The 20,643-nt window shown below is 54.5% G+C and overlaps 10 protein-coding genes across 10 annotated transcripts; 5 read left to right on the top strand and 5 right to left on the bottom strand.

Annotated features, from left to right (window-relative positions):
• Positions 1-1,958, top strand: BU26DRAFT_552852 (uncharacterized protein). The gene is made up of 2 exons (XM_033832170.1): positions 1-366; positions 441-1,958. The coding sequence occupies exons 1-2, from the start codon at positions 232-234 to the stop codon at positions 1,740-1,742; spliced, it is 1,437 nt and encodes a 478-aa protein (XP_033680813.1). The 5' UTR covers positions 1-231; the 3' UTR covers positions 1,743-1,958.
• Positions 1,959-2,254: 296 nt separating this feature from the next.
• BU26DRAFT_432433 (uncharacterized protein) lies at positions 2,255-3,651 on the bottom strand (the record flags this gene model as incomplete). Its single annotated transcript, XM_033823974.1, has 2 exons — positions 2,255-2,656; positions 2,713-3,651. The coding sequence occupies 2 exons, from the start codon at positions 3,649-3,651 to the stop codon at positions 2,255-2,257; spliced, it is 1,341 nt and encodes a 446-aa protein (XP_033680812.1).
• A 1,511-nt stretch (positions 3,652-5,162) lies between these two features.
• On the bottom strand, positions 5,163-5,996 carry BU26DRAFT_56783 (uncharacterized protein). Its single transcript, XM_033833703.1, has 3 exons — positions 5,516-5,996; positions 5,272-5,399; positions 5,163-5,199 (listed from the first exon to the last, which is right to left on the bottom strand). Exons 1-2 carry the CDS (start codon positions 5,791-5,793, stop codon positions 5,333-5,335), a joined length of 345 nt encoding a protein of 114 aa, XP_033680811.1. The 5' UTR covers positions 5,794-5,996; the 3' UTR covers positions 5,163-5,199; positions 5,272-5,332.
• Positions 5,997-6,245: 249 nt separating this feature from the next.
• Positions 6,246-7,553, bottom strand: BU26DRAFT_507498 (uncharacterized protein; the record flags this gene model as incomplete). The annotated part of the gene is made up of 1 exon (XM_033827003.1): positions 6,246-7,553. One exon carries the CDS (start codon positions 7,551-7,553, stop codon positions 6,246-6,248), a length of 1,308 nt encoding a protein of 435 aa, XP_033680810.1.
• Positions 7,554-9,140: 1,587 nt separating this feature from the next.
• BU26DRAFT_567324 (uncharacterized protein) lies at positions 9,141-10,172 on the top strand (the record flags this gene model as incomplete). The annotated part of the gene is made up of 1 exon (XM_033833646.1): positions 9,141-10,172. One exon carries the CDS (start codon positions 9,141-9,143, stop codon positions 10,170-10,172), a length of 1,032 nt encoding a protein of 343 aa, XP_033680809.1.
• A 252-nt stretch (positions 10,173-10,424) lies between these two features.
• BU26DRAFT_577081 (uncharacterized protein) lies at positions 10,425-12,211 on the bottom strand. The gene has a single exon (XM_033834397.1). It carries the CDS (start codon positions 12,179-12,181, stop codon positions 10,844-10,846), a length of 1,338 nt encoding a protein of 445 aa, XP_033680808.1. The 5' UTR covers positions 12,182-12,211; the 3' UTR covers positions 10,425-10,843.
• Positions 12,212-12,674: 463 nt separating this feature from the next.
• On the bottom strand, positions 12,675-14,738 carry BU26DRAFT_607122 (FAD/NAD(P)-binding domain-containing protein; the record flags this gene model as incomplete). The annotated part of the gene is made up of 3 exons (XM_033835723.1): positions 14,468-14,738; positions 14,414-14,420; positions 12,675-14,357 (listed from the first exon to the last, which is right to left on the bottom strand). The coding sequence occupies exons 1-3, from the start codon at positions 14,698-14,700 to the stop codon at positions 12,675-12,677; spliced, it is 1,923 nt and encodes a 640-aa protein (XP_033680807.1). The 5' UTR covers positions 14,701-14,738.
• Positions 14,739-14,922: 184 nt separating this feature from the next.
• Positions 14,923-17,017, top strand: BU26DRAFT_507493 (uncharacterized protein; the record flags this gene model as incomplete). The annotated part of the gene is made up of 5 exons (XM_033827002.1): positions 14,923-15,148; positions 15,243-15,497; positions 15,754-15,851; positions 15,902-15,915; positions 15,958-17,017. 5 exons carry the CDS (start codon positions 14,923-14,925, stop codon positions 17,015-17,017), a joined length of 1,653 nt encoding a protein of 550 aa, XP_033680806.1.
• Positions 17,018-17,479: 462 nt separating this feature from the next.
• On the top strand, positions 17,480-18,736 carry BU26DRAFT_567320 (uncharacterized protein; the record flags this gene model as incomplete). Its single annotated transcript, XM_033833645.1, has 1 exon — positions 17,480-18,736. One exon carries the CDS (start codon positions 17,480-17,482, stop codon positions 18,734-18,736), a length of 1,257 nt encoding a protein of 418 aa, XP_033680805.1.
• Positions 18,737-19,108: 372 nt separating this feature from the next.
• Positions 19,109-20,230, top strand: BU26DRAFT_567319 (uncharacterized protein; the record flags this gene model as incomplete). Its single annotated transcript, XM_033833644.1, has 1 exon — positions 19,109-20,230. One exon carries the CDS (start codon positions 19,109-19,111, stop codon positions 20,228-20,230), a length of 1,122 nt encoding a protein of 373 aa, XP_033680804.1.
• Positions 20,231-20,643: the final 413 nt, after the last annotated feature.

Here is a 20,643-nt window from a genome sequence, read left to right as displayed (position 1 = left end):
CGAGGACAGAACCTGTCATGCATCGATGGACAACTCAAATTCTCCATAATCGGCTCCGGGATCCTCGTATGCACCCCTAGGGCGGCTTAGCGGCCGCGTCCGCAGCCTCTTTGCGCGCTACCCGCTCAGCCCCGATGCCTCGGCGAATTTTGGTCGGCATCAGCGTAGTCTCCTCAAGACGATGGAGCTACGCGCACCTGAAGGAGTACGAGTATATATCTTGCGAGCTGGATGACCTCTGGATTACCAATTCCTGTTTCAGAGCCACGGACGCCTTCGATTATGCCGCGCAAGAAGAAAGGGCTCCGAGTGTATCACCATAAATCCAGATATGGGTGTTCGCAGTGCAAGCGAAGAAGAGTCAAGGTATCACTTCTGGTATAGGGTGTATATGCCTCGTATAGCAGCCGTTGGTTCCGGTGCTAATGTGCCTATCACAGTGCAATATGCAATCGCCCGCATGCGGCAACTGCGCCCGACGAAACGAACTGTGCGAGTATCCAACATTCAGCGATCCGCCGTCCGGCGAATCAAGTGCATCTCCAACTCAACATCAATGGTTAAACGAGGTCTCCGGCTTTCCGGTCTGCGGGGACGACAGCACACCAGTGCCACTCCAATACGCGGACTGGCCCATCATACACGCGGGGCCACTATCAGGCACCATCGAGAGCAGAACCTCCTCCCCCGACACAATCAGACCCCTAGTCTCGCTCCTCCTCCGCTACTCGTGGTTCACGGAGCAAGAGCAGGCCATGTGGGTGCCCGCGCTGTCAAGAGAAGCCAGCAAATACCCCTACCTGCAGCGCTGCATCTCCGCACTGGCGTGTCTGGGACAGGATACAAAACACCCCTATCTGTCCAAACCCCCGGTCAATGCATACAGACACCAAGTCTCGGCATCGAGCCTCTTCCGGCAATCGCCACCTGTGATCGACGAAGGCAACTGGGTAGCAGTCCGCTCCTTCAGCGTGCTCATGCTCGTCTTCCAGTTCTACACGCAGAAGACGTGCCGACCGGAGCAATTCGACATCATCGAGACGCTCCAAGTAATGCGCAGCACCATGTTCCTCGAGTCCGCATCAAAGTGCTGGTTGCACAAGAGTCCCTACTGGCCCCTTATTATGGAGAGAACGAACATCACCGCCTCAGAGCCCGACGAAGGCCTGAAGGCAGCATTGAAACATCTAGGCGACGTCATTTCCGAGTCAATCGGGGACGAGTACGATAACCCCGACGACGAGCAACGCGCCGAGATCAACAACCATGCCTTCTGCGAATTGCGCGAGTGGGCTGCCCAATGTGCGGCGCACCCGCGTAGGTGGTACCACTACTGCCAATGGCCCGGCAGGGTAATGCCCGAGTTCTTCGACGTCCTCGCTGGAGGCGACGACATCGCGCTACTCATCCTGGCTCACTGGGCAACAATTATGCATCTAAGCCCCAAGCCCATCGTGCAGTCCTGGGCACGCCGCACGGCCTTCTATGCTATCAGAAAGCTGCGCGGGGGCTGGAGCGACGTACTGGTTTGGCCTTTGGCACTGCTCTCCGCGCAGCCGGAGGTGCCCTTTCATCGCGGTGAACCAGTCCCCACGGATTTGCAATTTCCGAGCTATGCGGGCGGTATCGACCCGCAGTTGTGCGCTAGCACGCCGGTTGGCGTGCATCACGACATTGTACCCGGACCGATGGAAGGCTTGGGCGTGGGGTGGGTGCCCTATGTACACACGACATTGGCGTGAAGTCCGCCGCGATGATAGTGTACATGGGCTTGGTAGCTTCGCAGCATGCATCTTTCGGAGCGTCTGCTTGCTCAGGCTGTCGGGCGACGCTTGGAGCCGCTAATGTATGCGTATGACCCTCCGGTCGGGCGTGCTGGGGAGATTTAGTAATAAACGACTTTCCAGCATATGCCATGCCCAAGAATACGGTGCCCTGCTCGCTCTCGACAGGTCTCGGGCACTGCGCTTAGTTTAAACATTAAATATGCTTGGTGTACTTCAAAGCCTATTACTATCCATAGATTTACGCCGCGAATCTCACCCTAGGACGCCGTAGCTCAGAGGGCAGAATCGCAAACACTATGCAAACGCCTAGTGACCCATGTCTACGCCCAAGTTCCAAGGTATGACGCAAGACATATGTATGCCCAAGGATGGCAATGACGCCAGGGCCCATGCCATCCCTGCCGCAAGCCCGCCATCGAACTAACTATTTTCAGCCCATTCATAGCCAAACGCTCCAAATCTGCCGTCTAAACAGCCAAAACGGACTGCCCACCATCACTCGTAACCCTCTTCCGAACCTTGACCTCCATCAGCCTCCCCGTGCCCTTGATCAACCTTCCATCCTCATTCCTACCCAGCACCGCATTCGGCGAGTACACCATCCCCGTGCCCGTCTTCAAGCTCTCTATCTTCTGCAGGAGCCTCAGTTGGTCCTGACTCGCGATGGGAATGTGGCGCTTAATAGCGGAGAACCACTCGGGAGACGAGAAGCGGTGGATGATGGTGATGGAGCAGAGCGCGATGAGGTCGGTGAGCAACGTGGGCTCCTGCGTGGATATGACGATGCGGGCGCCGTAGTGACGCTGAAGACGGATAGTTTGTAGGAGGGTTTCGTTGAGGGATTTGGCGCCGGGGACGTTGAGCATGTACTGCGGGATGGGGTTAGCTAACAGTGGAACGAAGGAGGAAAAGGAGATTCGCGAACCTTATGTGCCTCATCTAGCACGATCATCTTGCCCGCTGCGCTAGACTGCAAATAGCGCTGAAGCCCAATCCTGAACAGAATGCACGCCGTATTCGCGTCCACGAACGGGCAGCTCATATCCATTATCGTCACTTCACCCGGCCTGAACTGCGGCTCGGGGCAGCTGTTGTCCATATCCAAGAAAGACTCTAGCAGATTCAATCGCATCTGCAGCATGTTGTCCTGCGTGGGGTTGAATCTGCAAGCCTTGATGTGTTTCTTGAACTCGCCATAGTCGAAACGCACGCCTGCGGTAGCCATCAGGCGAAGTATTTGGGTCACTTGGGCCATGTAGAGCGGCGTCTCCTCCGATTCGCTGACGTTCATCAGCGTGAGCATGATGTCGATGTCGAGGTTCCATGGTTTGAGCTTGAACGCGGTGACGGTGACATTGGGAATCCGGAGGTAGAGCCGCGAGATACGGACGTAGTTGGAGGGAGAAACCAAGACCTGAACCTTCCGAACAGTCGGGTGACCTGGCATTTTGGGGTTCGGCGAAGCGAGGAAAGCCGCCTCGCTGATGCTGAAGCCCGATCCGTCACCACTGAAGTGGCCATAGCTGAAGACGAGCGCTGAGAGGGGTTTCTCAAGCCGACCGAGGCTGCTCGATGGAATGAGGGCGTTCTCGAGGATACACGAAGTCGAATGGGACTTTCCACTTCCCTGCACTCCGCAGATGAATGCCGAGAAGGGTATGTTTGTGTTGAGGAATAACTTCTCCTTGTTGCAGGATCCGAGAAGACCGTATTGGGGGAGCAGCTGCCCATTCTCCGCGGGGTTCAGAGCTCCAGAGACCAGCGGCGCATGTCGAATTTCGGTATCCGTCTCGGTCGTATCCTCATCCTCGTCCTCCTCTTCATCGCTGTCGTCGGATAGCAACGTATCCATATCCACATGCATGGGGTCTTGAACAGCGCTCGCCCCTCCCATGTCGTCGGAATCATCGTCCGAGTCGCCCACGCTAGCTGGGCTTGGGACATCGACGCCAGAGTCATGGTCTTGGGGAGGACAAAGCGCTTTCCCCTTACCCTTTGACTTGTCGGAAAGATGTAGTTGGTTGAGTTTCCGGTTCAGTAGATCATCCTTGGGTCCGGGCTTGTCTTCGCCCGGTGGTATGAAGCTGGTAGATAAGAGAGTGGGATCCGCCGTAGACGAAGACTGATTCAACATTGATGAGCGTGCATTTGTCGGCATCGTCGAGGAGCCAGGGAAAGATCCCGGGATAAGAGTCTTGAAACTGGCGTCCTCGTCCCGGCCAGAATCTGTCGAAGCGTGCGAGTTTATGACCTGGACTCCTGTCTGGGCCCTCGCTTTGATTGCTTTGCTCATCTTGTCAGGGTTTGGGAAGCTATACTTGTGCCCACTCTTGGCGAGTCTGGTCTCTGTTAGCTAGAGAATTAAAAAGAAGTATCGTGCTCACTTGTTAACCGTTTGGCGGATCTTGCATGCCATTTGTTTTGGTACTTGGCCGAGCAGATGCCGTTTCAGCCATTTGTAGGTCTTGAAAGTACCATCGGATTCAAAGCCTTCTTTAAGATACTTCCAGTGAATCCAGGCCTCAAGTCGTTCCTGCGTTGAGGTATTGAAGTCTGCGTCCGTCGTGCCTGGCGGGAAGTTATGTTTGCTGGGTAGTGATGAGGATGCGGCAACAGTCGGACCGCTCTTTGCCGCTGCAGTAACAGGTGTGGCTTTCGCCATCGCTTGCCTCTTTGCGTTGCTCTGCAGTTCTTCCGCTCTATTCGCGCATTAGGAGTTAGTCGAATGCGAATCGGGTGGAGTACCCGAAGCAGCTGGAGATGATGCACTCACTTCTTCACCACCTCTTCGAGCTTCTTTCGATGGATATCCGGCCGCTTCTTTGACAGAGAAGTGACCACTACGGCGCGATTCAGAAGACGGGTCCTATCATCCCAGGAGAGTTTATCACACTCTAACTGGGCAAAAGTGAGGAGTCCGATATATTCCTGCTGTGCCAATGGCCTATTTGACAGCTCTTCTTCGAGTCTATGACTGGTTAACAAGGGTATCAACTTCTTCGTGGGTTCTTACTTGGCAAGTGCTTTCCCAATCGGTTTCACCTGGGACGGGTGGGTCCCCTCTAGCGTACGGGCAAATGCGACGAAATTGGGTATCTGCAGCACATTTCCGTCTTTGCAATACCGCTGATCAAATTCTCTCCGGACGAATGCCTCGACCGCCTTTTTTGACATGCACTCTAGGGGAGCTGGGGGGTTCATCTTCGTCTGCGCTTCTTCGGGACAGGCTTCGGACAATGAGGTTGCACTGTCGTCGCTTCCTATACTGATGTTAGAGATCCTTCTCTTCGCGCGTGTACGCGCGGAGATAGGCTGCTCCGCTAGAGGCGTTCGTGCTTGCTGAGTGGATAGTGGTGTGAGAGGTGTGGTATGCTTCGGACGTTGCTTATTCGCTAAATTCTCTTTCTCAATCCTGCGCTTCATATTAGTCGCGTTGTCACGTGCACACCTTTCGCTAGGTAGCCACAAGGTGGGAGGGGCATACTCGTCGATGACTTGGCCGACCACGGACTTCTCGGCGAGGTCGGGTCTCTTGCTGTGAAGCTCTATGATGAGAGCGGCCGAGTCCTCAAAGGCGCCGTTCTCGTCGAGCGCAAACTGCTTGCAGATGTCCTTCGCGGATTAGCAAATTGTACAGAGAATAGCGTGTGGTACGGACTGTCGTAATCTCTTTATCAAGCCTGCTTGCAGTTAGATAAGAAATGCTTGTGAAAGCGGGGCCGACTCACTTCTTGATGGCGGAGTCAATCTGGGCAGCGTCGTCCGAGCGTTTCTGTTCCAGCTCGTGCTTGAATGCCTCCAGGTTCACCGGGAGGGTCCGCTTGCCCTTGACGTTGCAGAATTTCTTGCGATATTCACTCCTCACCCACGTCTCCACGGCCGCTGACGATATTGCGCTGGGACTGGAAGTGTTGAAATTAAAGCTGAAACGCGATGTCTCCGGCGTGCTCTGGATCCCATTGGTGGCGCCGAAGCGGAACGGCACCGGGCTTGATGATGCAGCCATTCTTGTAGTGATAGCGAAAGGTAGCGAAGGGAAAAGTAAAGTGTGCGGCACCCGTAGATGTCGGAGCCGTCGTGGTGAGAGGTGATGTTCTGCAAACGGTCCAAAAATATTTCGGGAAGTCGCTCGGCGGGCGGACCGTGCGTCGGGACTTGCGCAGCGCTTTACTCGTTTAAGTTACGCTGAGAGAAAGCGGCACATCGAAATCTCACGAAAAGAAATGTCTCCCTCAAGTTCAGGAAAAGACTTGTATTATATTATGTCGCAAAGCGCCTCTGTTGCAAGCCTCGTTCTACCCGCCACCGTCGGTCATGCGCGAAAATGCGGGAGACAAGTTTTGGAAGGTGTCATCCAATGGATCAGACCAGAAACGAGGCTGAGTGTGGCGTAGCGTGGCTCATCCAAATCGTTAGGTGGTGCATCGCGGCACGGTAACGCGTCGCCACGTGATCTGCCTAAGCTGGACTGCCCGGAGGCCCGTAGCCTAGCGTGGCGACGTGTGTAAGAGCGTCTAAGGCGGAGAGTACGAATCGACGCCAGTCAGTGAACTGGGATTGGAGCGCGATGGCCGAAATAATCCAGATGAATGAAAGATGGCGATAAGTGATAAGACTGGGCTTTGGTGACGTCCCGAAGAGCCATTGGATCAAAATTATGATCGGTATCCTCACGGGGCGTAGAAGGAGAGAGCCAAGGACACACATCCAGAAGTTATCCGTCGAAAACAATATCGCCTCGTATCTTGACGTGAGAGATTCGGGATGGATGATGCGCCTGAGAGGATCGTAGAGATATGCGACGGTGAGGTTCAAGTACGCCTGCGATAGGGCCTGAGGCCACATACGCCTCATCTCATGTATGGTAGCACATAAAGAGCCACTATCCCGAAGTTCCTGGGGCTTTCCCAACGAAGGAAAACAGAAGAATGCTTCTCTCCTGTAGTGGAAGTCATAGTCCAGGTTTGCCATGAAGATGGTCTCTAGTAACGAGGCGAAATCCAGCCGGAATCCTCTCCATCCAAAGTAAAGGCGGTAGAATTCGCAATCCGAGAGGACGCAGAAGGAGAGAGCGAAATGTATCGCCCACGATTGCACCCCTAAGGGACCGGATGTGGCGCCCCCAACATTGGAATGCCTCTGGATGGCGATGGCGACTTTCCCGAGGGCGACCAGTACCGTTGATAGGGATACGTAGTAGACGTACCGTGACCACTTTTCCCGATCCCGAAAGGCTATGAAGCAGAGCATCGACCACCCAACGAGGACAAGTAAAGCAAACAGCGGCCGATACACCGGTTCCGGCGTTCGATACATAGCGGCTGATCCGATAGAGAGCAGGCAATATGTCCCGAAGCGGATTGCAGTAGGCCCTTGGAGTGAAGCGTACGGCGGACGGGAAGCCATGTCAATGCGACGACGGTATATAGCTATGCGCTGAGCTGGCTCGATATTCGAATCGAACAACATGTCAGTCTCGGTTTTAAGAGATCGATATTGTGACATTGACCATCCATTCGCGGAAGCTTCGTCGAGAGTGCGCCGGTAAGCACCGATGGCTTCCGGTATATCGCATAGTTCTTTGCGAGCGGCAGCTGTTATGATGCTACGGCGGGCGTACACGAGATCGTATAGGTCTTTTCGAGTCGCGGGTGTGAGGGGGAACTCTGACTCTTCCAGCATGTCATATATTTTCTTCTGGGCCTCTGCTGTCAGAGGTGCATCCCAGATGTACGGTCCGCGCGGGCGATCGGGGTTATTGGACATGACTGAATTTGATCGCGTAACGTGAGGATGGCCGGAGGAGACTTGACGGCGGCTACAAAAAGCTAGACCGGAAGGAAGTGAGAGGAGACGTCGTCGGCTTGGAGATGGCGGCGGATTGGCTTGCGAATTGTGGCGCTGCAGGTCGACCAATAGCGGATCCGTCGTCCTATCGTGTAAAGACGAAAGATGAGACGAGGCCGCAGCGTGCGCATTTATGCTGTGAGTGTGCGTTCTCGCTACCAAACCGAGACCAGTGCTAGCGTTCCAGAGTACCATGGACAGAACCAGATTCAGGAATCCTCCAATCTGGCTTCCCTGTATCCCATACCGCATGGAGGGACCTCGCGCCTACTTATGTGTATTCCATAACCGAGCTAGCTGGCGCTGCGGATTCCAAGGTTTGCCCAGTGACAGTTTTCGTCACCTGTTCGCTTTCCATCCTTCCTTCTTTCGCCACCGCGACTTATGAAGTGTGTGTCACACAATCCACGCACCGCTGGGTGTGCTTGGATGCATTGAAGTCCGACTTCGTCTGTCGAGGCTCGCCTCTTGTAGCCTCCCTGGGCTTAATACCTTCTCCACTCCTTCCTTCTTGATTCCCCTTCCGATTTCCTCAGCCCTGCAGAAGATGCACGCTTTCAGCCCTAACCACGACATGTTTGCTCGGCCCGTATGCACACACTTCCTCGCCACCTGGGGGAACGGTTTTGTATACGATGGTCTGCGCCAAAGCGTGCGCGATCTGGGAGGCGTCAAGCTCAAGGATGCACTACCGCCGATCTGTAGGGCTGCCCGTCACTTGGTCGCGGTAACGGGGCATTTCGCGACCTCGGATTTGAGGGAGTGCTTAAAGGTCGATATCACACCCGTTGCTGGTCGGGGGCAATTCAGGATGGACCCGGTTCAACGGGCTTGGGGGTTCAAGATTGTGGAATTCGGAGGCGTGCTTAAGAGGGTTGCTGATAGTGAAGAGGAGTTGTTCGATGATATGAGCGGGTTTTGGTAAGGCGCAGTTTGGTAAACCACTTTTCAGTCCACCTTTAGTGGAGATCCGGAATTTACCATAACGTTTTCATGGTACGTTGCTTATGGTGCACCTACTTTCTTGATTATCTCCGGTCGCAGGACCTGGTGGGCACCGGCAACGAACAAATGCGGCGAGACAACCCTACGCAGGAAATCTGGATGTATAGGGGAGTTGTGAGTGAAGCGCTGCACTCGGCGCATTATCCCTTTCGACATCTCCATTCATTGTTGCTTTTCGAATTGATAATTTCCTCTCCTTCTCGTGTCCGTCAAACTTTCCTGATACTTTTCTTCATAGTGGGTACACCAAGTGTTGGGTCCAAGCGAAGGCCTGAGCTTCAAGTGACTCTTCGCATCGCGATGATTCATTGCGGCAACAGCCCACATTTAAAAAGCTGCACCCTACCACACCGGCCTCTTAATTCACTACCTTTCGCGAATCCCTAATCGATATCCTCTCTTTTGCAGCTTACGAAAATGCAATCGCGAACAAGTTCCCCAGCCCCTCAGAAGGCCAAACCTGCATCCCCCGGCTCGAAACTAGCTTATACCGCAGAACTCATGGCGATGATCTTTCTTAGCCTCCCTTTCCATGACCTGCTCCGGTGCCAGCAAGTCTGCCATTCTTGGAACGACCATATCTTGGGAGAGAAATCGATGCAAAAGCGCATGTGGAAGGTCTGCGTTGAGGAGAATGAGAACCCTCATTTCGACGAACCGTCTGCATTAGCTCGCAACATCATACTTGAGGATGGCCGGAACGCGGGACTGCCTGCCCTAGAGACTTCGCAAACCGTTATCGACACCTTTCTCGAGGCTTACCCTACCACAGGAGATTTGCCAGGGTCAGACCGGGATTTCCTACGCTATCTCCACGGTCTTAATGACGCATGCAGTGGTGCTCCCGACATAAACGATGCTGGCGATTGGCCTACGGGCTGGCACGAACTCTACTGCCACGAATGCGAAGAATACCATACCAAGTTCCGGTTCGAGAATGTGCATCCGCTCTTCCGGTTCTTAGAAGACACACCTCTCTGTATCACCGGATCTAGCTCTCGCTTGATCGTCAAGCTCAAGCTCGTGCATTCGGAATTTGCGCCCGCAAGCTGTTATGACCACTACTGCGCTGGAATCATCGGACTCGCCAAAAATCTGGAGAAAGCCTACCACGCCATGGACAAAGGAAAACTGAAGGGCGACATGTTCACCTGTCCGTGGTGCACCATGTTGGTGGCCCGGGTAGCTACTGCACCGATCGAACGCACGATCGCCTCTCGGAACCCCCTCGGGCTAACGGTGCAAGAAGCACTAAAATTACTAGTGCAGCTTTTTTGGGAGGAGCTACAGGAGCTGGCGGATAGCAACAAAGTGACCAGTATCACCTGCTTGCTGCGTAGCGCCCAGGATCCAAGACATTTCTGGAACAACCCGAACATAGACATCGTCGGCCGCAGCTTATCGCATCGGAACGAAGGAGATTGGGAAAGGCATCTCAAGACACTTCCTGCCATTCTTGAGCAGTTCGAGAGGGCGGTGCGGGATGCAGATGCTATTATGAGGCCGATACCGGAGTGGAAGGGCATACCTTGAGTATCTGAGTTGGACATGGGTGTTGAAAAAGTAGCACCGGGATTGAGCACTAGTGGAAGGATGTGGGTGGCTTGGAAAGTTCCGGCCCTGGTGCAGATGCCCTTGTAGGCTCTCCTTTTGGTGTTTGTGTTGTGGAATTCTGTTGCTGGATATTGTTACTGCTTTAAGTGACCCCAGGTCATATATATAGCTATATTTCTCATACACTCATTTAATTATCATATGTCTTAATACTTTCCACCTCTCCTGATAAATTTCCTTCACAATAGTGGTCGCTTACGGTAATCTGTCGTGACATTCAGCCTGGGGTGGACTTTCGCTTTCTTTCTCAAGTCTCAAGTAATGAGTCATTGACAATACGACATGTTGCAGACTTGCGCGGTGACCTGGCAGCTTGTTGGCGAATATTGAAGGTGCAAGCCAAGTTGAACATTGTGTTACCAACATACATGGATCCGCTAGTCTCGTCAGCTTGTACCCACGTCCGCCTGATACCTCAACCTTGAGCATGCATGAGGACATCGCTTCCACAGTCAACAACAGATCTAGATCCGCGTGGATCCTCCCTCTTCACATTCTCTTAATGCGCCAGGCCACTGTTGTACTTTTCGTAGTTTTCTTCAATGTGTTTCTATTGCCGCAGCCGCCAGGGCTTGCCAGTCATTTGGAACTTAAGGAGAATCCTCCTGCGCGTCGAACTCCTCGAATGACTCCTCCCCGGATGACCAATCCTCTTCGAGTCCTGGAGGATAAACAACATCGGCGGATAAAACGGCGTGAATGACCGCAACCTTCGCCTCCGCAAACCAATGCCTCAACTCATCCATACTCTGCAACAACTGCCCGAACTCGTCATCGTAGACCTCTTTCGGCCCCTCGAGCAGATATTTATCCACCTCCTCATCAAGCGCGTTCGTGCATTCGTTGAGATTCAACAGCTCTAGGTACGGCTCGCGCGCAGCCACAGGCAGCTGATCCTCGAACGAGAGAAGCGGCTGTGGACAGACTGGGCAAGTGCCGTGGCTGAGCCAGGACTCTAGGCAGTGTCTGCCGATGAAGTGGCCGCAGGGCGTTTTGACGGCGGGCTCCGTGGCGTTGTCTTGGGAGTAAACGGGACCGAAGTCGAACGCGCACATCGGACACGAGCGGTTTTCAGACCCAGGAGCTAAGGCGTCCTCAGTGCATACAGGGAATACATCCATAGACGGTACGCGGCCAGGTCGGCCACCACGTTCGGGTTGCAGTGCAAGCGCAAACCGAAGGTCTTCGACGAAGAGCCCAAAACGAACCCGCGACAGCGTCAGGTAGCCCGTGAGCGACAGAAAGTCCAGGTATTCAGGCGACATGTAGCAGAAGCCTGCCAACATGTCCACATACACCTTGTGTTCTAGATTGTGCACTAACACATGCCTAGTCATATTCAGCGGCTCGTAGCGGCGCTCCGCTGGATACAGCTCCATCCCACTGCGCATGCGTTTCTCCAGCCAAAACACCCGGGCCGCAGGCACGACATACTCGCTGGTAGCCATATAGCCCTCGACGTCAAAGTTCGCGAAGCTCGCCATCCCAAGCCTCGTCAGGAAGAAATAGGGCTTTCTAGCCAGCCGGTACGCAAATGTTCGGGTGGCGAGCGCTAGCGAGCGGCCGAACTCGACGGCGCGCCGGAAGCGGGCTCGCCCGCGGGGGAAGAACCCCTGCTCGTCGGCGTTAATTAGAATCTGGGTAATGCGCTTGTGGACGTATGAGAGACGCCGCAGTTGGGCATAGATATCGCGCGCGATTGCGTCGTCTAGAACGTTGAGCACCCCGTTGAGGTCAAATTTCCAGAACGAATTCGGCTGCAGACGCGCCTGGATCCAAGCGTCGGGGGAGCTGGCCTTGATTGATTGGCATGCTACTTCGAGAACGTGGAGAGCGCTGCGCTTGAGCAGTTTGAGCTGGTTGACGTCATCTCTGTAGGCTTCACCCTCGGAGTTGCGAGGGTCGCGGAGGTCTTGAGGGGTTGACATGGCTGTGATCTGTTGGATTGGGGGTTCCCGTGGAGATTGCAAAGCTTATAAAGTCCGGTAGGCTCCTCCGAGTCGTTGTATGCTCACAATGCTGTCGATGTTGGCTTCCAAGCTCTTTCATTGTGAGAGATTGTGGCTACTAGGAGAGGGATCAGTGGTCGGCGCGGACGGTTTCTTGCCTCCAGAGGATTCTATTGGGACATTAAAGGCGTATGTTCATCTGTCGCTCATAAGTAAGCGTGACTTCGGTACCGCATAATCCACAGGTTTGCGGAATTTCAATGGATACCTCCTTAAGAGAGGAGCACAGCGCGATGTCAAGAAGGAAGCCAGAACAGTGCCACTTAGCGTCGCGTTGTGCAATACTTAGGTTGCAGGAACAATAGGCATTATTCGTTGTGAAGAAAGCGGAAACTTCTTGCCATGACGCCGCGCTCTTGAAAATCGAGAAATGACACTGTTCCAAACTGCCAGTATATAGTCAACGTGCCTATCAATCAGCAGTAGCAGCTACGTCTCGCGCTTCCACCTTCACCTCCTCCTTCTCATTCATCAACCTTGCTCTTCGGTCCTTAAGTTCCAAATACTCTCCCACAATCCCAGCATAATCCTTCGGGAAATACGGCGTGAACCGCTCGCCCCACCAACTCCCTTTCCGGTGATTCTCAACCCCCACATCCTTCAGCAGCAAATCAACATACGGCAGGCAGTCGAACCACAACTCCGGGAACCGTGCGCCAAAGCCCCTGCTATACCGCCATTTGCCGAATTGCGTGTGCAGCACGGTCTCGTACATGATGCGGTTGGCGGGCTCGGTGGTGTCGACGTTTCCGAGTTCAGCCTGCGGGGTGGTCGTGCCGCTCCTGGGTGTCAGCAATTGTTCGGGTGCTGCCACGTCGATCTTGATGCTGTGGTCCGACATGTCGGGGATTTGGTTGTCCAGGAAAGCAGTGATCCATAGTGCCTGAGCCTGTGCGATGATGGTAGTTGCTGGACTGCGGTACGCTCCTGCGAATGCTAGAGTTCGGCTTTCAACGAAGGCGGGCGGTACTATAAAGCGATAGAGACGATAGGGCTCGCTGACGATTTCGATCTTGTTATCTGTCATTGGCTTGTACGTTCTTGGGTCGGGCTGGTTCTGTAGCTTGGGGCACTTTTCCAGGATCTCAGCGTCGGCTTTCGGAATGTATTTCCAAGCTGAAGGCGAGGTGAAGCCTGGTAAACCCAGCTCTCGGTTAGTCACGAAGTTCAGCTGCGGGGCGTCTTTCCATCCTGTGCCGCATACCAGCACGTCGGCCTCGAGCGTCGCGCCGGTAGAGAGGTGGACGGTATGGTCGGATAGGCGTGTAATATCGGCAATGTGAACTCTAATGGTGCCATTGCGGACGAACTCGAAAAAATCTAGGCCGTAGTTCAACAGGCCCCGATTCGTGCCGATGAAGAAGACATCATCCCAGGGTCTGAGCTTGGCCGTCTCCGGATGCGAATCGTACTTGTTATGCTCAAGCACGCTATGCTGCATCTTCCCAAAGAAGGCATCCACGATTTTTCGACCAAACCAGTGCTGGTGGAAGAAGCTCCGAATAGAAGAGAAGCCGTCGGCGTCGCCCCAGATGCAGGGGCTCAACCATGTGACTAGCCGCGTCTGGAGGAGAAGCTCGGGGATGACTTTCAGAGGGGTAAGCCGGTTCGGCATCATCCAGCAGGGCCCGTGTCCGGATTCTCGGATCACCCAATCGACTTGGACTCCAGCAGAAGCGTATGCGCATGCGATGTCCCAGGAAAACTTGGCTCCACTGAGGAGCACTACTTTCTTGTACGGACCGAGCCCGTTCTCGGCTTTGGCGAACTCGCTGGTATGGTATATCGGCGCGCCGAACGATTTCTTCCCGTCTAGCTTGGGCATGAACGGCTCGGAGGTCAGCCCGGTGGCCACGATGAGTTTCCTGGCTTTGATCGTGCTCGATTCTCTCGTGCCGGCATTTTCCTCCGTAATGGTCAACGTCCATCCCAAATCCCCATCATCTACCGCTGAATCGACGCTGCAATTGAAGCGCATGTGCCTCGTCAGAACGAATTTTTCAGCGTAACTTGCAAGGTAATCGTTAACGTGCTCTCCCGGAATGTGGTCATCAGCGAGGCTGTATCCGTCAGTGCTCATTGGGTGATCGTTGAACTGCTTGGCGTCAGCGCCTTATCACAATGAGGGGCAAAGCCGGAAGAATCAAGCACCTCGAACCTGTCAAGCGTCAGCATCCGGTATCACGGTAGAGCGGGAGAACGAACGTTCGGAAATGGTTGTTGGTTTTGAGACCCGGGTATAACCGATCATTCGCCCACACCCCGCCGAGTGAGGTGCCTTTATCGAGGACAAGTATCGACGCATGAGGATGGACATCTCTATATGTCTTCAAAATAGACATGCCATGGATGCCTACGCAGATGTTAGAGAAGTATGCCGTGAATAGAGCCAGTGCGCCCTTGCCAGCCCCGACAATGACCACATCGAACGTCTCCATGTTCGCGCCGGCGATGGTTTGTTTCGTTAGCCTTCAGCCGGTAAGTTGAAGTCGGGAAGGCTGAAGTACGGGATTTTGGAGAAAAGGAGCGTATCCGTGGAAGTCGGTGAATAAGAGGCGTCCACTCTGCTCGATGCAGGGGCATAGCGGCACTTAAAGCCCGACATGAGGGAGGATGTGGGAATGTGGCACAAGCTGACATGGCCTGGGCGCCGCCCTATCATGGCTGCTGACGGCCATGCCATGCCCATATTGGCATATTGGAGAAGCCAACACCGTCGCACCGTGTTAATTGGGTGTATCAGCTGTGTTGCAGCCGAAGGTGGCGCTGGCAGGCTCTCTGGCGAAGATCTGGCCAAAGAAGCGAAACCTGGTCCGCTTACGAGCACCAACGGGCGAATTTCGTGGCGACTGCAGGCACTTTGGCGCCAGGCCGCGGCGGCTCTGAGTAAGCGCAGCAACACCTGTTGCTCATTCATGCCCACGCAGGACGTGACGCGCTTCCTGATGCCGGGCACTGCTGCGCGGGAGGAGCCGTGCAGAATCCTTCGAGCAGGCCGCAATCCTGGTGACGCATAGCCTTAACGAATCGATACGCTCGAGGATGCGGCTGCCATGGCGGAATCGACAGCGTACTGGCGTCCAAAGGGAATCGGATCGCTGGTCATCCGGCCGTCGAGACAGACGCATGCCCAAGTCCATCTCTTTCAGGCCCACAGTCCGCCTGGCTCCGCAGCGGGAAGTCTCCGGCGGTCCGTTTCTTTCTTCTCTCTCCGTCTCGGCTCGATCGCATTGGAGTAAGTGAGGGCGGCATCTTTTGAAGACCGTGGAGAGCACATCGGGGTGCGCGAACGCGAACGCCGGCGGAGAGGAGCGCGAGTGCAGGAGCGATGGGGAGGCAGGAGCGTGCTTTTATCTGACTGGCCGGCTATGCGAGTCGGCCCCACTGTGCGCCTTCCCGCTTTGGGGCGGGCGTCTGTTCCACCAGTTCACTCTTCTTTCAACCTTCCTCCTCTCCTTCACCCTCGTCGTCGCTGCTGCTCGTCTCGCCAGGCTGCCCAGGTGTCCGCATTGCAGTCTCGTCTATCGCCTCGTCATGTGCGTTCGCAATGGCACGCAATGTGGAGCGCGGTGTGCAGTCGCCCGGCATTGTGCGCTCCCTTGTCACTGCACGATGGAGAAGCTCAATATAACCGTGCAGGATGCCCGTGGCAGGTAATCAGAATTATACCTAGGTAGCACAACCCGAACTTACAGCATCCCCATGAGCGGACACAACGATCGAGGACTATCCTGGAACCCTCAAACCACGCGCCTTCCACCGCGGATCCTTTTCGACTGCCCCGAGGTCCTGGAAACCGCTACGGAAGCCGGCATGGAAGCAGCCCTAGATTTTTTCGGTCATGACTGGCAGAGACTCTATGCTTTTGGCGATGAATTCGCGTCACGCGGGATGAGCATCGCTTCACACATCGCATCGGTGCAGGACGCCGATGACCATGACCATCTGAGCGAGCGGGACTATGAGCTCCTCCGCCTTGTTAGGCTTGCGAGAAAAGAGCGAACCAATCAGCGGCGGAAGCTCGATGAAATGCGAACCAAGTTTCCCAATCCCGATGACAGCGCTCGACGCGCACTGCTCATCCAGGATTACCAATTCCGAGTGGCCTCCCTGCGCGTCAGGGCCGACCTTATTGGGGATCGTCGCGCAATTGAGCGGGAGGCGAAGCATTCGGGCCTTGCCGGAGAGCTGCACGAGCTGATTGAAGAAATTGAGGCCCAGGTCAGTGAGCTGACCGAGGAATCCGACGAGCTGCAGCCTCGCTTAGTGGAGGCACGACGGGACTTCGGATTCCGCCTCGAACGGGGTGAGATTGTGCAAGACCCTCTGTACGGCTGGACTGAAGCTGAACACCTTAGGAGCGTCGGTGCCCGCACGCGCGTGACAGACATTTCCACCCCCGTCCCGTCTGCCGATGAGGTCAAGGGCGAGGCCTGCCCAATCTGCCTTGAACAATTCGCGACTGCTGACCAGGCTGTTCGTCTGCCATGCTCTCACCTCGTGGATGCCACCTGCCTAGACATTTGGATCAACTCCCTTGCCGAAAAGTGCAATACTTGTGTGTTGTGTCGCTCGGAACTTTTCCGGCGTCGCCGGCGCGAGCCCAGCGGTTACACGGCCCGCTTCCAAGAACTTACTACACGGTATGAAAATTTGACAGATGTAATCCGGCTGCTCCGATGCGACTCCGAGCATCTCGTGATTCTCCTACAAGAGATCCAGCCCGAACGGGTGGCGCATTCGCTCGGTCGCTGACTTCGGGACTTGAAGCAGACGGCCTCGCGCTACTTCCAGTATCGAATAGCGTTCTATGGTCAGTTTTACGGTGGCACGGTGGCTGTTTGAATCGTAGATGGGAGGAGTCTTTTCCTTTTTCTTTCGCGCTGAATATAGTTATATCTTAGCCCTGCACTTTCCATCGAGTGCCGTCTGGTCCTTCTCTCATGCTGGTTATTATTTGTTTATGCCGTCGTACTGCTCTTTCCGCTATTACGCTAACCGACACTTGATCGCTCATCGCTAAGTTTACCAGACCCATAGGTCCATGAACAACCATCTGTATCCCGCTGTCCCAACTCTAGTATCGATTCCTCCAGTTTAATTCGGCCTATCATTCCATTTCGCATTCACTCCGGTACGAATCTTTGGGATCCACCCCAACCCACGCATCCCGCCGCACCGTGCGGTCGTCAAGCTTGACGTTCTTGTCTCGCCACTATGTCGTTACCGGAAATTGTTCTCAACAAGCTACCAGGCTCCGATCTTCACATAACAGGAAGGCACCGCGTAGCTCGATTCGTCAAGGCAGATGTCAATGAGCTATGTAATTCGGGCGTACCTACCAACGCTAGAATGCTTTGGCGTTCCCAACCGCCCTTTCATTTTTTTGGACTTTCCAGAGACCCCAGCTACGAATATCTTTTGTTCGACGCATGTGCCTGGGCAAGCACCTACCTCATGGATACACTGGAACAAGATTTGAGAGATCCTGGTGGGCGAATGCACTTTCTTACACGCCTAGACGCACTCGACACCCTATGGGGCGAAGAATGGCCCCGTCGGCTGAGCGAGGACCGCCTAACGATGTTGCTGCTCGACAACTTGATGACGGAGGACCGGCTCAGATTCTGGAACGATGCCAACCTAACCATTGAGCAAGGCCTCATGAACCTCCAATGTTTGTCCTTTCATCGTCGATTCGAGTTTTACCGATGTCGAATGCACGACGAGAGCATCCATGGTTTCCACGTCTCTATTTGGGGTTCCAAGGCGTTCCTCACAATTCCCGATAACTGGGACCCAACAGCTGTCTTCCTCGATCTGGTCCGAAAGGCAACCAGGCAAATCTCCTTCATCTTCTCGCATTATTCGAAATTTGCCCAAGGCCCCAATCATCGAAAGTGTCCTGTCTGCCAGCACTCTATCGGCCGAGCAAGGCCAAAGAAGAGATTTTCTTCAAGTCAACCACCCACAGGCCGAGCCAAAAAAAGGATCCAGGTAGGTGACCAGGGCTTCTGCGCACCATGTTTCGCTGGCTGGATCTTCTCCTGCCAAGGCAAGCCGGGGCCGTGCCCACGCTGCCGTTGGAAACCGCCCAGAAAGTGGAAGGGTCGCCTGTTGCTCGGAGACGCCATGGCAGTCGAGCAATGGTCCCAGCTAGAGAAATACGGCAGATTGTTTCACCGTATCGCGGCAGTAGGGAAATCTCTGGAGTGGTTTTGTAGGGAAGTTGAGCTGCAGGAACTGTTCGAGCTTGATATGATCTTCCGAGGCGAACAAAATCCTTTGGAAGTGCTACACAACGACTCTGAAAATCCGCTGGAACTGCTGTACGAGGCTTCGAAAGACGCAAGAATCACCGGGCAGACACATGGGACCGGAGAGAGCCAAAGAGACCCGGTACGGCGCCGAAAAAAGGTTGAAGCCGTCAAAGTAGGCGGAGCGAGGAGAGCGGGTGGGAAGAGAAGGCGTTGACGTTTGGAACGGTGTATATGAAGGAGGGGATTGCACGTCCACGAAGCGGATTAGGCTTGTCTCGCGACTGTGGAGGGAGCAGAGATTGAGCGCCGTCAATCATATGACCTGGGTCGTTCTTTGGACGACTTGGTCAATTCGTCCTTCTCCGCTCATGGCTTCTGGCGAAGGATGGCCTTGTACGTAGTAAGTTGAAGCCCCATTGTTGATTCATAACGCAGCATGTCTTGACAATGGCATTGTTCGTTGGAGCTAGCCTTGGGGAGGCGATATTGCATATTCAAGTTCTACATAAGCCGCCATGATATCATTCTAAGTCAACACTTCTACTATAGCCCCTCACTACTAGATCTAGAGAAGCAAGTCGCAACCATGAGCACTTCCACCGGGACGGTTCAAGACCTAAACGTATACAGTGCCCTGCAGCACTTGGACTCCCTGCTACGGCACCACGACCATCCTCACCAGCGGCCACAGTCCCCTCTCAGCTATTTCCGTCGCATCGGCATGCCGGAAAACGCCCGCCTTACCTACCGCCCGCAGCCACGCGTGTTCTCCAATAACTATGCAGACGAAAGCTTCTCCTACTTCGTCGGGGACGTCCGCTCTGGCTCCATGGGCAATCCAGACATCATACAACCAATTAACGGAGATCCAGACATCTTGGAACCGCTTCAACGACATTGCAACCAGTTCAGAACCGACGGCACCCACTTCCTCACACATCTGGACGTCGTGGCCTCTTTGCCGAACTCGGTCTTGCCTGACGATGTACAGAAAAGCGTGAGCGTCTTAGATATGGTCTCCTTCTACCGGTATCGGGCTAATCACTTTGCTGAAAGGGAAACGACTATCCCCTTGCGACTCCGGAATTGCTGTCGCTTTGCCTTTGTGCAGCGTCTAGCTTTCTACCAGTGTCGCCGTCGAGGGCTGTCGTTCCAACACACGACTGAGAAAATCGAGGCAGCGAGAGCCCAGTTCGACGCTCCGGCAGGCTGGAACGTGAAGGAGGTGCTCACTACAATATTGGCTGACATCCAAATAGAACTCAATGCTGTCGTGGCCCGCTTCAACGAAGCCGTCCAACTTGAGTCCGTCGGCGGCCACATCCCGGTCACCACCGTCACAACGGCCCTACCCGCCACCTACCCATCCACCGACTGCATCGTCTGCCGCTTCCCCCTCTCCGCTCCAGCCGTCCTTACCATCCCCTGCAAACACGCCTACTGCTCCGAGTGCCTCGAATCATGGATCCACTCCTGCCAGCCGAACTCACATACCTGTCCCTACTGCCGCACGGAGCTGTTTCCGCGCCCGATTTATCGGCGCACGGTGCAGTCGGTGAATTATCAAGATGAGATTCGCAGGCTGGAATATCATGCGGAAACAGCGCGTAATACGATGAGCAGTGTGGAGTGGTTTGAGGAGGAGGTGGAGCTGCAGAGGCAATGGAGCTTGGCGGTCGAGGAGGCGGGAAATGCTGGGAATGTTTAGGGGCAGGCTGTAGACGAGGCGACGAGGCAGTGGGTGAGGGAGCGGTGGGGACTTTTGATGGAATGACGATGCATGCTGATTGCGAGGTGTAGGGTCAACTCATCCGAACTGAAGTCCTGCCAGCTCAGCATCTTGCGAATCCCTGTAGGCCCCCCGTAAGCTCTATCCTCACTCGCGTTTGCCTGAATATGGAGCCAAGTTATAATCTGAAAGTAAGCTTTATTGAGCAAGTCGTGTACCTTTTGCCTGTTTTGATGTTCGGCATAGCAAGAGAGGTAAAAGGCGTGCTTTCCGGACATGCCCGCCCACGCGACTTTTGTGTACCTTCCCTATGCCCCTTCCTTTCGCGGCATACCCTTAGTCCTGCACTCTTATAGATTCTATCCTTTGAAATAACATTATTCTGCATGCTA

The sequence above is a fragment of the Trematosphaeria pertusa genome (assembly GCF_010094035.1).
Source record: "Trematosphaeria pertusa strain CBS 122368 unplaced genomic scaffold BU26scaffold_11, whole genome shotgun sequence".
NCBI lineage: Eukaryota > Fungi > Ascomycota > Dothideomycetes > Pleosporales > Trematosphaeriaceae > Trematosphaeria > Trematosphaeria pertusa.
This window is presented reverse-complemented; position numbering and strand designations above follow the sequence as displayed.